General features: G+C 42.2%; 2 protein-coding genes across 2 annotated transcripts; one reads left to right on the forward strand and one right to left on the reverse strand.

The window, feature by feature from the left end:
• Nucleotides 1-7585: 7585 nt before the first annotated feature.
• Nucleotides 7586-8158, reverse strand: SERLADRAFT_431690 (uncharacterized protein; the record flags this gene model as incomplete). The annotated part of the gene is made up of 1 exon (XM_007312039.1): nt 7586-8158. One exon carries the CDS (start codon nt 8156-8158, stop codon nt 7586-7588), a length of 573 nt encoding a protein of 190 aa, XP_007312101.1.
• A 1897-nt stretch (nt 8159-10055) lies between these two features.
• SERLADRAFT_404493 (uncharacterized protein) lies at nt 10056-12577 on the forward strand (the record flags this gene model as incomplete). Its single annotated transcript, XM_007312040.1, has 13 exons — nt 10056-10208; nt 10257-10394; nt 10419-10430; nt 10488-10662; nt 10929-10975; nt 11113-11144; nt 11239-11297; nt 11341-11539; nt 11592-11679; nt 11725-11829; nt 11877-12107; nt 12158-12256; nt 12461-12577. The coding sequence occupies 13 exons, from the start codon at nt 10056-10058 to the stop codon at nt 12575-12577; spliced, it is 1455 nt and encodes a 484-aa protein (XP_007312102.1).
• Nucleotides 12578-14350: the final 1773 nt, after the last annotated feature.

Raw genomic sequence — 14350 nt, forward strand, 5'->3', positions numbered from 1 at the left:
ATTGTTTGTCTGACATTAGTTTAGTCATAAAACAATTACATGAGACAATGGCTGGATCATTGTTCAGAGTATCTGAAAGTCCTCATACAGGAAGAGGGGCGGACCACAGGACAGACTGATAAAATTGGATATTGACCAGACCAGGGATTGAACCTGGAACCTTCTGGATACATACCAGCTTCTTTACCAATGGTTACAATAACACATTTTTGGACCTTTAAATTTCATTCTCCTCTCTAACCTTTTATTGTAGTTTTCTCACATTGTGCCATGCGGCACTTTCTCTTTTGTTCAAACTCCTCTTTCTCACGCTGCGCTGCCGTTCTTCTTATTTTAGCCACAAATCTCTCACACAGTGGAGCTGGTCACATGGGCTGTGCCCTATGATATCATCAGCCACTGCCTCTACCAAACTGTACAGTACACATGTACAAACAAACCTGTAGTAGTACATATAGACCAATAGATCAAGGAGACTCCTCAGCGAGTCCTCCTGTTGTATCCTCACAACTAACTTGTTGAAGCCTAAAGGGTAACCACTCCCTCATCATTATCTCTATAGTTGGTTCTAGTTGTGCGCCAGAGTAACAAAATCTTGGTTGTTACACCAATTGAGCTATATGGCCAAGATTTTACAACATAGGATCTTAAACATGACATGCAACCACGGTCATCTTACACAGTATAGCTGCTGCATGCTGGGCTGGCTTACAAATCAGAGGTATTATCCTACAGAGCATTGGTATGGCAGAGTATATTCTAACACAGACTTGCAGCCTTTGTTTAGTGAGAGAAGGAATTTGGCAGTGCACAGAATGTTTTGGGAAACCAGAGTTTTGCATGTCATGCTGTAGCAATGCTCACCAGAGGTTATCATTTCATAGAGTCAAGCAATGTATGGGCACACATTTTGAATCTTCTTGACTTTATAGAGCCAGCTTGGTAACTTATCCGGGCCACACTGGGAAACCATGCTTGGGATGTGATGACAACCATAGTCTAGCAGAGACAACTTGCCAGGGGGTGATTCCTGGGCGGATGATACTTGGGAAAATTTTCCAGATGCCCCATCAGACAATGAGGAAGGAGAATTATGGGAAGATAAAAGAGTAATTACAATAGGTGATATGCTCAAAAGGACTGGCTCCACTGACATCTATGGCAACACAATGATGCTTCTAGTAGACAGATATTGTGTGCATCATTTGCCTGTGAGATGGTGTAGCTGTCCCAATGCTGCTTGCTCAGATGTTCAGCTCTTGTCCAATGGGTTGTACCCGGCAAGTCAGAAGAAGCCTCAAACAGCATTCACCTTTGTCTTACTTGATGACTCCTTAATCAATAACAAGGAATGTAAAATTTTTGTAATGACTTTCTATTCCAAGATATGGCATGTGATAAACAGTGTATTCCTGCACAAGGTCCCAGTGTGTCCCTCAGTTCTAGACTTCCAGGGAACCTCAATGATATTTTCCCCCTCTAGAATAAATCTCAGGAGTTCATGAGGGTGTCCCGGTAGTGGAGACATGTGAAATATATGCATTGGCATGAATTTGCACACCAACCCGGCTCTCACCCTTCCCCATGGTCTCTAGCATTGTTTTTCCTGGCTTTCCCTCAGCTGGGTATCAATGTCTTGCTTGATTAGAAGCAGGACCCCCTCAGGCAGTATCACTTGAGGACTTTTGACATGGACAGAAACTTTAACACAGAGCACATGAAGTCAAAAAACCCCCATGATAATATCCCATTGGCCAAAAATAACTTTTCCGGAGCTCACTGGGGCAGGTTTTTGCTTCAAATTTGATAGTGGGACTATTTGTGCATTTAGTGGGAAATTATTGAATCACAGGGTTTGGTCCTGCTGTGGCGAGAGAATATGTTTTGCATATAACATGAGAGAGTATATACATACAATGTATGGGGTGGAGACCCTGGGATGGTCAGTACCTTCACATGATCATGTTATGCAGTTATAAATGCGGAATAGTAGCAAAACTGTCTTGATCTGGGTGCATCACTGTTGCAAGTTTGTAGCTATTTGTTGTAGCTTTCTCAATGAAAAGGGTGAAGCACGAGCACATTGTAGTTGAATACTGGGAGTAAGTAGAAGCCCAGGGATTTTATATTACTACAAAGCCCAGGAACACCGGATTACTACAAAGCCTGGGAGTATTGGACTGCTACAAAGCCCTGGAACACTGGATTACTACAAAGCTTAGGAATACTGGACTACTATTATATAATATAATTCTCTACCAAAGTGCATCAACAATCACTTACACTACCACAATGTGAGTACTTATATAAAATTCTCAATGTCATGGAAGTAGCTGTAACAACCAAAGTTTTTACACTTTGGCACATAACTAACACAAGCAAAAAAGGGTAAAGGAAGGAGTGGATAACTCCCTTAGGGTAGGACCAAGTTAGTTGTTGGTAGGCAACAGGAGGACTCACTGAGGAGTCTCCTTGATCTATTGGAGTATATATACTACTACAGGTTTGTTTGTACATATGTACTATACAGATGATAGATATAGTAGCTGATGATGTCACAAAGCACAGCCATTGTGACCAGGTGTATCAAGATGTACATTTATTGCCTTGATCCTTGCAGACATAGGCACATAGATTTTGTCTTTATAATGTAAAAGCCCATCTTTGCATAAATAGTGCTTATTACCATCAAGGCACACCTTTCTTTTGATGAGATGTCTTTTTTGAAGACTTCTAGAAGATCGTGATCCTTCCCAATTCAAATATTAGCAATGTTACAACCAAGAATTTGTATACTCTGGTGCACAACTCAGACAAAGCTATATAAAAGTGAGGGGAGTGGTTAACCTTTAAATAGGACCGAGTTTGTTGTGGGTAAACAACAGGAGGACTCACTAAGGAGTCTCCTTGATCTATTGGGGTATATATACTACTACAGATTTTTTGTACATGTGTACTGTACAGTTGATGGAGGCAGTGGCTGATGATGTTATAAGGCACAGCCCGTGTGACCAGCTCCACTGCGTGACAGACTTGTAGCTAAAATAAGGAAGAAGGCAGCGCAGTGTGAGAAGGTGGAGTTTGAACAAAATGGAAAGTGCCACATGGCACAGTGTGTGAAAACTACAGAAGAAAGTTAAAGAGGAGAATGAAATTTGAAGGTCCAAAATTGTGTATCATAACACTACCCCCCCTTTAAGGTTCGACTTCCAGGCGAGACCAGGTGCCGGAGGTAGTGGTGAAGTTTTTGGGCATAGGTTGAAAAAGGGAGTTAAAAAGGGTTGAATCCATGCCTCTAAGCTTCTTAGGAGCTGAGGGATTCCTAGAATAAAATTCTTGGACAGCATTGTGGGAATTGTCCAGATGGGCTTTTGGTTCCCACGTTCTGGCCTCGTCTCCATAGCCATAGCCCTTCCATAGGACTAGGAACTCTAATTTTCCACGCTTCAAGCGTGCATCCACCACTTGTTTGACTTGGAACTCTTCTTCACCTTCCTGGGTGACTACAACCGGTCCGGGCCGGTCTACACGCTGTCCTGGCAGCGGCCCTTTGTAGGGTTTTACACGGCTAATATTGATGGTGGGTACTACCCTCATTTGTTTTGGGAGCTCCAGCTCCACACTGCATTGGGTTTGACTTCCTTGATCCGGTAAGGGCCAATCCACTTTTTGGTCAGTTTTCTAGACTGCTGATCTTTTAATTTTAAGTGATCGGTATCTAACCAGACCAGGTTGCCGACCTTGTAGTCAGGGGCCTTAGAGTGTCTACACTCTGCCCTGTCTTTCATCTGCTCTGCAGTTTTGAATAGCGCCTTGCGTGTCTCATCTAAGACAGACTTCATGTCCTTAGCCATGTTCTCAGCAGCCTTGTTCTTGCTTTTGCCAGGTTCTATACCCATTCTGGGGAGGTACAACCTTGTAACCCTGAACGGTGCTTTTCCTGTGGCCAACGACTGTTTGATGTTGTATGAGAACTGGGCTATTTTTAGCCACTTGGCCCAATCTGTCTGTCTGTCATTAATAAATATCTGGAGGTATTGCTTCAATTCTTGATTCAGCCTCTCTGTTTGTCCATTGGTCTGCAGATGGAACACCGTTGGTAATTTAGGTTCAATGCCCAGCATCCGGCATAATTCTTTTGTAAATTTGCTAGCAAATTGTGGTCCTCTATCGGAGATAATCATTTCTGGTAACCCATGGATAGACCATACAAAATCTTTAAATAAGTTGGCCGTACCTGCGGCTGTGATAGTTTTATTTGTGGGAATAAATACCACTTCTTTGGAGAAGCTATCTACCATCACCATTACTGAATTGTACCCATTTGATTTGGGCAGATCCGTCGTGAAATCAACAAATATATCCTGCCAGGGACCAGCTGGTATTGGATTTAGCATAAGTTTACTGGCCAGCGGTTGATGCGAGTTCTTTGCCATGGCACATCTCAGGCAGGATTTTACATATTCCTGTATGTCTTTGACCATGCCAGGCTACATGTAGTTTCTGGAGATCAACTCCATTGTTTGTTGCCACCCAGGGTGCCTAGCCACTGGAGTGTCGTGATGTCTATCTATTGCCTTCATCCTTGCGTACTCAGGCACATAGATTTTGTCTTTGTAATGGAAGAGCCCATCTTCCCATCAATAATGTAAATTGCCATCAAGGTGTGCCTTCTCTTCTGAGGAGACGTCTTTCTTGAGGACTTCCAGAAGATCGGAGTCCTGCCTGATTCTAATATTGGCAACCCTTGATTGATCTATCAGGGTGACACCTTTTTTGTCATCTTTGATGCCGTTGGCATGATCCTCTCTTCTAGATAAAGTGTCCGTTTTCCCCATAGAAGTACCTGGCTTATGAATTGATTTATAATTAAACCTAGATAAGTACACCACATAGCAGGCCTGTCTTCAGTTTAAGTCTCAGACCATCATAAAATACTCCAGATTCTTATGATCGGTCCAGATTTCAGATTGGTGCCTAGCACCTTCTAAGTAATGCCGCTAGTGCTCTAGAGCTCTAATGATGGCCAGCATCTCCTTATTGTAAATTTGATAGTTGCGCTCTGTAGGCAACAAACTATGCAATAAATAGGCACAAGGCCTCCAAAGAGCATCAGGTCATCTTATTGACAGAACAGCCCCAGTAGCAAAATCCAAAAAGTCGGTTTCTAGCTGGAACTCTTTGTCTAATTCTGGAAATGCTAATATGGGCACCATTGTAAATGCCTGTTTAAGTTTGTCAAAAGCTTCTTATTCTTTGGTGCCCCAGTGCCAAACAATGTCTTTTTTTGTGAGATTGTTCAACAGTCTCATTATCTTTGCAAAGTTTTCAACAAACCTTTGGTAGAAGTTGCCTAAGCCAAAAAAAGCCCTAACTCCTTTGACACGAGTAGGTTCAGGCCAATCCAAAATAGCTTGAACTTTCTCAGGATCCATCCTGATTCTGTTCTGGCCAATTATCATACCGAGAAAGTCTACTTCCTTCACTTTGAAGTTACATTTTCTGGGTTTGATGAATAGGTCCTGTTCCTGTAAGCGTCGAAGGACTTCTTGCACGATCCTGTCATGCTCAGCCTTATTATCCAACTTCGTAAATATTAATAAATTGTCAATGTAAATGACAACACAGTTTTCCATAGCAAAGATCTCGTTCATCATGCTCTGGAAGGTTTCTGGTGAATTGGTCAACCCAAAGAACATAAAAAGGGGTTTGAAGGATACTTGGTGGCACGTGAACGCGGCCTTCCAAGCATCTTCTTCTTTGATGTGTACATTATTGTACAGCCATCTTAGATCATCTTTGTTAAGATCTTGGCACCAGCCAACTTGTCTACTAGCTGACTAATTAAAGGCAGCGGATACACATTTTTAACTGTGTACTTATTTAAGTAACAATAGTCCATAATCATACACTCTTTACCATCCTTTTTAGGAATAATAAATACTGGGGACGTCATAGGGCTTTGGAAGGTCTGATGTAACCCTTTTCAAGCTGTTCATCTATGAAACTTAAAACCTCATCTTTTTCTGGGGCAGAGAGGGGAATCATGTGTCCTTTTCTCGGTTTGAACGTATTCTTCAAACCTATAGCATGGTCCCAAGGCTTGGCCTCTGGGAAGTGTTCTGATTTATGTTTTAAAAAGACTTTCCAGAAGTCATGGTACTCTGGAGGTACTAGCCTCTTAATCTCTTCCTTGGGTTTTACCTCATCATCATCATCATCAATCATATCTAAAGATCTAAGCTTGGCATAAACGTGACCAGCGTTTATCCTTTCATCAAGCTCAGTTTGACGGACATGACTTGGCTTACCCAAGTCATCACACTCCTGAGGGCAACGTGACAATGTGACAACCCCTGTCTGCCAGTCAATCTTATGATTGTGTTTAAATAGCCAGGTCCAGCCTAAGATTAAATTAATCTTCCCTAGTTGGGTAGCTTTGGCGGTGACTTGTTCTCTGTGTCCTTGGTACTCAACAACAAAAGAACATTTGTGCGTAATGCAGCCACCTGCATTAAGTGTACCGTCAACATTATAAATGGGAATAGATACATCTAATTTTACAAAAGGGAGTCTAATTTGCTCTGCCCAGACCTGATCTATGAAGATTCTGTTAGTGCCTGAATCAAGCAGTGCGCTGATTGGGTATACTATGCCCCGAGCAAGGTTTTCCACACCAACATCTAAACGGATCTCCTTTTGGAATGAATATGTGCGCGTCAACACATGCCTTGGGATTTCTGTAGAAAGTGGCTCCGAAGAAGAAGAAGAAGAAGTATCAAGATAAACATGTTTTCTACCTTATGATTTTGTATATTTTTATTTTTATTTTTACCAGAATCAAGCACCCTAGTGTTTGTCTTGCCGGGGCCACACTCCTGAGGAGACGCTGGTGCAGCGGTAGTATTGTAAATATTACAGTTACAATCCTTTCTACAAGTACATACTTCAGATAATAAATTGAGAAATTGATTTATAAATTGGGGAGCTACCCCCTTCTTTCTGTTATTGCTTGTGCAACACCCCGGAGCAGGGGCCACTTTGTTGTGGTTTATTTCATTGTTACGAGGAGAAAAGGCACCCAAGTGACCTACACTCCAAATTATTTTCCCTGGGCCTTCGTCTCAGCAACCTGCTGATCATAGAAGAAGGCCCTGATTTTGTCATACAAACAACTAGCCAATGAATTGGGCCAATTATCTGGTTTTTCTGTTTCTAATTGGCGTGCCTGGCACCCTTGGTTATTTTTTTGTTGGGCAGCCTGTGCCCCATTTCTGCAATCTTGGGACATGTGTCCCTCTTGGCCACAGTTATAGCAGTTGCCCTTGAATCTGCACATTTGTCTGCCTTGGACTGTGCTGATATCCATAGGAGCACCCTGCCCTGGCTGTAGCCCAAACGGCTTGAACCTGTGAGAGTGATTTTGAGTTTGGTTTGATGACCCAGGGCGCCTCTGGGAATAGTTATTTTTGGTGGTGGACCCACCACCAAATTGCATAGTGTAGAGCTCTATGGCCCTACCAATTTTTTGAACCTCCTCAGCAGCTGCTGAAAGGTTTTTGCTCCGCATATCTTGTATGTAAAGCTATTGTGCAATGGCTGGTGACACATTGTGCTCCAACAGCTCCACCGCATGTTCATTTTCTAGGCCCCCTTGGATAGAGAGAGCCAGGAACCGGGTAACAAAGTCATCCGTCCTCATGTTTCCTTGCTTGAAGGTATGGATTTGCTGGTGTGCCCAGTCACGCTCAGCTTGTGGTTTGAAATATTTTTCAATTTCAACTTTCAACTTGTCCCAGGTACGCCAGTGACCAGCGGTATAGCATTCCTGGAGTTGTACATGGGTGTATTGACCTGCCACAGGTCCTTTTAGTCTTGATAGCACAGCTGTTGCTATCTCAAAATCATTGGCAAACACATCCCAGTTTGCCTTAATCCAAATCTCGAGCTTGATCCACCATTCAGCAAATGGAGCCCGGTCTCCTTTGAAAGTGGTGCTGGGGTTAGCGACAATTTTGACTTTTTTATTGAATTTTTGCTCAACTGCTTCAGGGGGGTTTGCCTGAAACTCGGCAAGCTGTGCGGTCAACACCAAAACCTGTGCACACATGTTGTGCAACAGAGTGTTGACGTCGGGTTGGGTGGATTGCAACGACATGTTGACTTGTTCTCTTTGGTAAAGTAGAAAAGGTAACTGGGGGTACCTGCTTGCTCCATGTGGATCAACCTCTTCCCAGCTGAGTATCAGATCTTAATCTCCGGCTACCCACAATATAGTATTTGAAAATGTATATAAAAGGTAAATGTAATAAACCCTGGTCCGAACAGTTGTTAGGGGGTGGTCCGCTTGTTAAGCTGTCAACCCTTCTCCAGACTGGTGGAGGCAAGTGCCCGGCCTGGTCAGAGAAGAAGTTTGTATATAAATTTTAATCAACAGTGGTTCCACACCAATTGCTGAGCTAAAGTACTCCCCTTAACACTGGGGGCCGTGTATAGTTTAATTGTCCCTTCTCCCTGAGCACTACAGGGCCATCACTAGGAGTGCACCCTTCTGCTATATGGGATATGTTAGTTTTGGTGATTCTGCACCTTTGTGCTACCTATATATTTTTATTCCTTTCTCTATCTATTCTTCTATCATTCACTATTGATTGTGTTCTCTATTATTTCGCCTTTGTGGCTGCTTTGTTTACCTTTGTTTACAAAACTTCGGACAGTACTGCAGAGTCCAATGCTTCCTATTCTCTAGTTACTCACATTGGACTCTAGGTACTGTATACCTGCCATACTCTCTAATAATATAGTTACTCACATTGGACTCTAGTTCCAGTCCCTGATTGCTCTCAGCAAGTGGCTAGACACTTCCTTCAAGCTTTGTTCTTAATAGGATATTCCAAAACAATAACCCCTTAACCCTGGGGACCGTGTTTGCAAAAAGTGCAAGAGAGTAGTAAAGAGCAAGCCCTAATGTAACAACCAAGAGTTTGTATACTCTGGTGCACAACTCAGACAAAGCTATAAAGAAGTGAGGGGAGTGGTTACCCTTTAGTTAGGACCAAGTTTGTTGTGGGTAAACAACAGCAAGGCTCACTGAGGAGTGTCCTTGATCTATTAGGGTATATATACTACTACAGGTTGTTTGTACATGTGTACTGTACAGTTGATGGAGGCAGTGGCTGATGATGTCATCACTTTGGTGAGATAATCTTGAATCTTGTGCAAGGCTTGAAGCCCACTGAAAAATGACAGAACTTTGGTACATGGTTTTACACATTTGCACATGAATAGCACAAATTTATGCTTTTCACCACAATTATGCACATTTGTGGAAATAGCTGAGACTAGCATGCTGCATCAATACATGCCCTTGTTAATCAATGTTTTTCTTGTGATCAAAAGGGATCCTTGTCATTGCATTCTGTATTCAAATCATGGTAGATTGCAATAAGTCCATATCTTTGCAATTAAACTTGCTAGCTAACACATTTCTCTTCAACAGATAAGATAACATAAAATCCTATACTGAGTTTCCATTGCATTTCTCCAGTGGACAAACCTCTCCTAGGCAGCTTGAAGAAACTCAAAGAAAGAGTCAACCAGTACTATACCTGCAAGCGTAATTGTGGTGCAGGAAAAATGGGTACAAGCACACCTACCAGAGGCATCAAAAAGTAATCTGCAATCTCAATGTAAGCACCTTTTGAACATTGCAAGCTTGAACACCCTTTAGCCATCAAATAAACCAAGCAGAATTTTCAGAATCTCTATATTACATGCTAACAATGTTCAATTTACCACTGCTACTCTATCCCAGCAGTCAAATCAAAACCAACCTGAGTCATCCATGCAAGACTAGCATCATCCCGACCAGGATATAAACACCAAAAATCAAGATTTAAACACAATTACACCACCATCTCAGAACTAGCCAAGAAATAATGACTCTGGGTCTGAAGATAGCAATCTGCAAGACCAGGAATTTCCCAGGAAGTATAACCTTGAAGAATTCAAACACCACGCTCGCCCAGAAGACCTCATAAATATAAAACAGCACTATGCCAGAATCAATCCACACCACTCTCCTGCCTAACTTCCAGTCCTGCCTAGGCTCCACCACATCTCTACATCATGTAGACTCAGCTGTTGAAGGTGAAGGCTTCACATTTGAAGCTCTACATTTCTCTTGGTACAACCGCCATTGTACAAAAGTGAGTTTTTTTTTCTTTCCATTTACAAACTATACTGAATCAATGAAGGCAAATGATGCACCCAATGATATTCCCCCTTTGATGATGAGGAGAAAGTATGCCTTGAGAACAAATTATTTGCAGCTTGTCCCCTATACGTCCAAGGAGATTCAAGACCACACTGACATTTACCAGAGACTTAAAACTGTATTTGCTGATCTCTTTGAATAGATTAATGAAATGGTGAGTGACATTGTTTCTGATTATTTACAGGATAATTTGCTGATACCATTGATGTAGTTTGCTACTTATCTACCTACCAAATATTTGGTACTCAGACAACATGCTGAGTTACTCCCTGAAAACAATGCCTCTGCTGCCTGCCCATTCTTAGGTCTTGTGGTCAATATCAATGTTTCAACCAAGGCTCACAGGGATGCCAAGGACAAACCTTTTTGTCTAGTCATACCACTGGGTAAGCATAAAGGGGGAGAGCTTTGCCTTGTTGAGCCTGGCCTGGTGTTGCAGATGAGAAAGGGGGATATTGTGCTCTTTTGCTCATGTGATATAACTCATTTTAACTTGCACTTCAGAGGGCAGAGGGGCTCAATTGTCTTGAAAACTGACAAATAAATGGATAACTGGAGAAATGGGCAAAATGGATGGGCTGGACATTCTTCTTTACATTAATAACCATGGACTTTGTAATGCATTTTGTTTTTTTGACCTTGATACTCTTAGACATTTACCAATTGTTTGATCCAGAGTTTGTCACTAATTGTACTAGTGTATATTTATTTGTTGTATCACTTTTGAGAAGAAAGTTGAAAGGTGTGAGGGATGAAATGTTCCACTGTTTGCTAATTCCTCATTTTCTATATCTTTTACCTCTGTCTCTGTCTACTATTTTGGTGATGGCTGCTAGGACAAGATCTGGACAGAACAAAACTCAGGGGAGTAAGTCCAAGAAGCCTTTAACTAAACATTCCAGGGCTCAAGGGACATCAAACTCTTCTGATGGGCTTACACAAGATGAAGAAATCTTATACAGCCAACTGATGAAGAAGTTGCAAGCATCTGGAAAGGATGCAAATACTGACAAGCTAGCAGGTGAGTCATTTAATATGTGTTATGTATCATGTCTATTACATAGTACACTTCCCAGATATTCGTCAGAAAGCAGCTCACATGGTGGAGGCTGAGGATGATGAGGAAGAAGGAGACTTGGATAGGCCTGATGTTGATAGTGAAGATGAACCTCTTCATAAAAGGGCCAGGAATAGCATGGAAGAGGAACTAGAAGATGAAGATGAAGATGCTCTGATGCAGATCTTTAGACACTTGACAGGCAAGTAACTCAACCTTAGCTATAAGCTGTACTAATGCAGCATCATCATCAGAAAGCTCACAGCAAGTTACTCCCTCACCTTCATTGACCCAGAAGTTGGACAATCCTTGCTACAAACAAATGGTCTTATCATTGCGTACCAATGTGAGTTTTACCTTTTTTTTCTAGTTCACTGATCCACATATACAGATACAGATAACTGCATCACCAGCTGAAAGTGTCCAGTTGGTTAACAATAAGCGTAAAAGGAATAGCAGTAGTTTTCCTTCATTAACGCCTTTCAGAGATTCCAAGGTAAGTATGCAATAAGTTTAAAGTTATGAGGCTTATAGTCTACACAGGCCGTCATCACTAGCTTTAGCCCTACCAGCTCCAGGCTGGCTAAAGCAGGACATTCTCAAATGTGTGTCATTCTTTCTACTGTGAAAGGCTTCCCAGGTACTGATGAACGAGATGAACTTGTTTGGAATGCAATCATCAAAGTTTCCAGTTCTTCTCTACTATTCAAGACTACCATAGTAGATTTGGAGAATGCAAGGGACGAGCAGAAAAAAGGTAGAATCATCAATTATGTGAGTGAGAACAATGCTTCCAATATTACTAATATTAAAATTATAAACAGGTGTGGGCGGCTGCAGCTCAGCTTAGAGGTGAAGTCAAACAAAAGGCTAGGATACTAATTCTCTCAGAATACGCCCTCAAAAACAAGCTCCCAGAGGAAGTACGTACTATAGTGGAGTGGTTGTTGAGTAATGGAAAAGGTGTCTTTATATTTGGTGGTTTGGATGTTTCTGCAGCTTGTTTGCTTCTTTCCAAATATGTGGACTTGTGCTCTGCTCCTTGAGGAAGACAGTTGAGGAAATCTCGCCAATTTTGAGGTGATGGAAATTTGGCATCGTTTGAAGCATTCACCCAATTTATCCAGGCACCACGGCATGCAAGCCAATTAGCTAAGTATCTTCACCTCCTTTCCGGTGACTGTACCACCACAAACATTGCTGGATCTGGAAAGCAATATCCTGGATCATGCGTCCATCCTTGAACAGGACTCGAGTCTCGCTGGACAGCTTGCAAGGCTTTGTTCCATAGTGGTATTGACAGTGGGACCAAGTCGCTATCAGGATCGGACCATTTGTCTCTATTAGGTCCCTTTGAGTGTGAAAAAACAATTCTAGATATATGATCTAACCGACCACATTTAGCCACTAACCAAAGAATTCAATGAGGCTCAAGTTTACATGTACACAGATTGCCGCACACTACACCTAACTTCTGTCGAGAGACTCTGCCAAAACCTCCGAGCTGTGCCGCAACTGTTTTGCACTTGTGATCCCCAACAGGCATTGATATACCATAGAAGGCTCCAGTAGGAGGTTGGGGCGTATTGATTGGATCAAAACAACACTGTGATAGCTGACACAAGCGGAAGTGATGGTGTTCACCGCCTGGGCCAATATACAGGAGAGGGAAAGCCTTAGAAGCGTTGTCATGAAAGTGATCAGTGATTATGTGATGTGGGCGTGTGAAATTGACGATGTGGACAACATTGGTGTTCAAAGGGAAAAAAATTTCATTACGGATATACCACACTGGAACACCCGCGTGGTAATATCTCTGGCAAACAGCCGCATCTTGCGTAAAGGCACCCATCCAGGATTTATGTACGGGTGCTACAGATGTAATAGAGGATCAAAGACGTGGAATAACAAGCTCCATGTATTCCATATGAGCGTAGATATCCAAATATACCTGCTGGAATTCAGCGACTTGCAATACTGTGTCTTGGAAAGTCAGCAGATGATATTTTAAGTGGGCCAAGGCATAACAAAGTGCAAGTCCAAATGGTGAAATGACATCACTGCCAGGTATCTGGCCTTTCTGCCAGCTACACACTCTTTCTATCAGAGTTTGTTCCAAATTCTCCAACATATCCACCTTCTTGGCAGAAATCCTCCCAATCTCAAATATAGAACCCTCCTCAACCTTGAAATCATTCCTTGAGGGTGTCTGCCATAACCATTTCATATGCTTGTCCAAACATACTTGAGACTCCTTACAAAGGATAAGCAGGGACCACAGATAGGTTTCAGAGTGCATTTGCAGCCATTGATAGCAGTCTACAATGCCAAAATGCCCATCATCTCTTGTGCAAAGTTCTTCATTTTTGAAGTGATGTATCTCCAGGAACCACTCCATATTTGGAGAAGTTACAATCCACGGAGGCTTGTAAGCAACAGCCAGTGTGTCAAAAGCATTCAATCCGACTAAACAAAAATCAGCACCTCACTAACAATCATAGCCACATTGTCCATACCGTCTAACAAGTGAGTATAAGGCTTGAGATTTCTAGCTGCAATGGTAGGCATTTATAGTAATAGATTAACCCAAAGAAGCCTAAAATGAGAGTGTGTGGGTGTTGGGGAGTTGATGGAGGAAACCTACAACAATATAACATGTGAAATAAGAAACGAGAAATAGAACCAATAAGTCGGCTGATTGGCCTGTATCTGCCAATGGTCTCCGCCTGCAGTCCAGCACAGGATGCTTGAAGACACCAAGTCCTGATACTGGTGTGCAACGAAGACGCATAGTCTCATCATACAAGGATCAAACGAAGAGGGGACACCACAGTCACTCTCCTGCTGTCTTGGTATGATGTGCAATATTCTGTGCGAACCGCAATGATGAAGCCTGTTGAAAGCAAAGCAGCAGTGTTCATTACAAAAATAGCTGAACACTCACCAGAACCCAACTACAGATCAAATCCACTAAGCTCGAGAGCGACAAAAAGCGTAATTTGACAGGATTATGGACA

Source organism: Serpula lacrymans (genome assembly GCF_000218685.1).
Source record: "Serpula lacrymans var. lacrymans S7.9 unplaced genomic scaffold SERLAscaffold_1, whole genome shotgun sequence".
Classification (NCBI taxonomy): Eukaryota; Fungi; Basidiomycota; class Agaricomycetes; order Boletales; family Serpulaceae; genus Serpula; species Serpula lacrymans.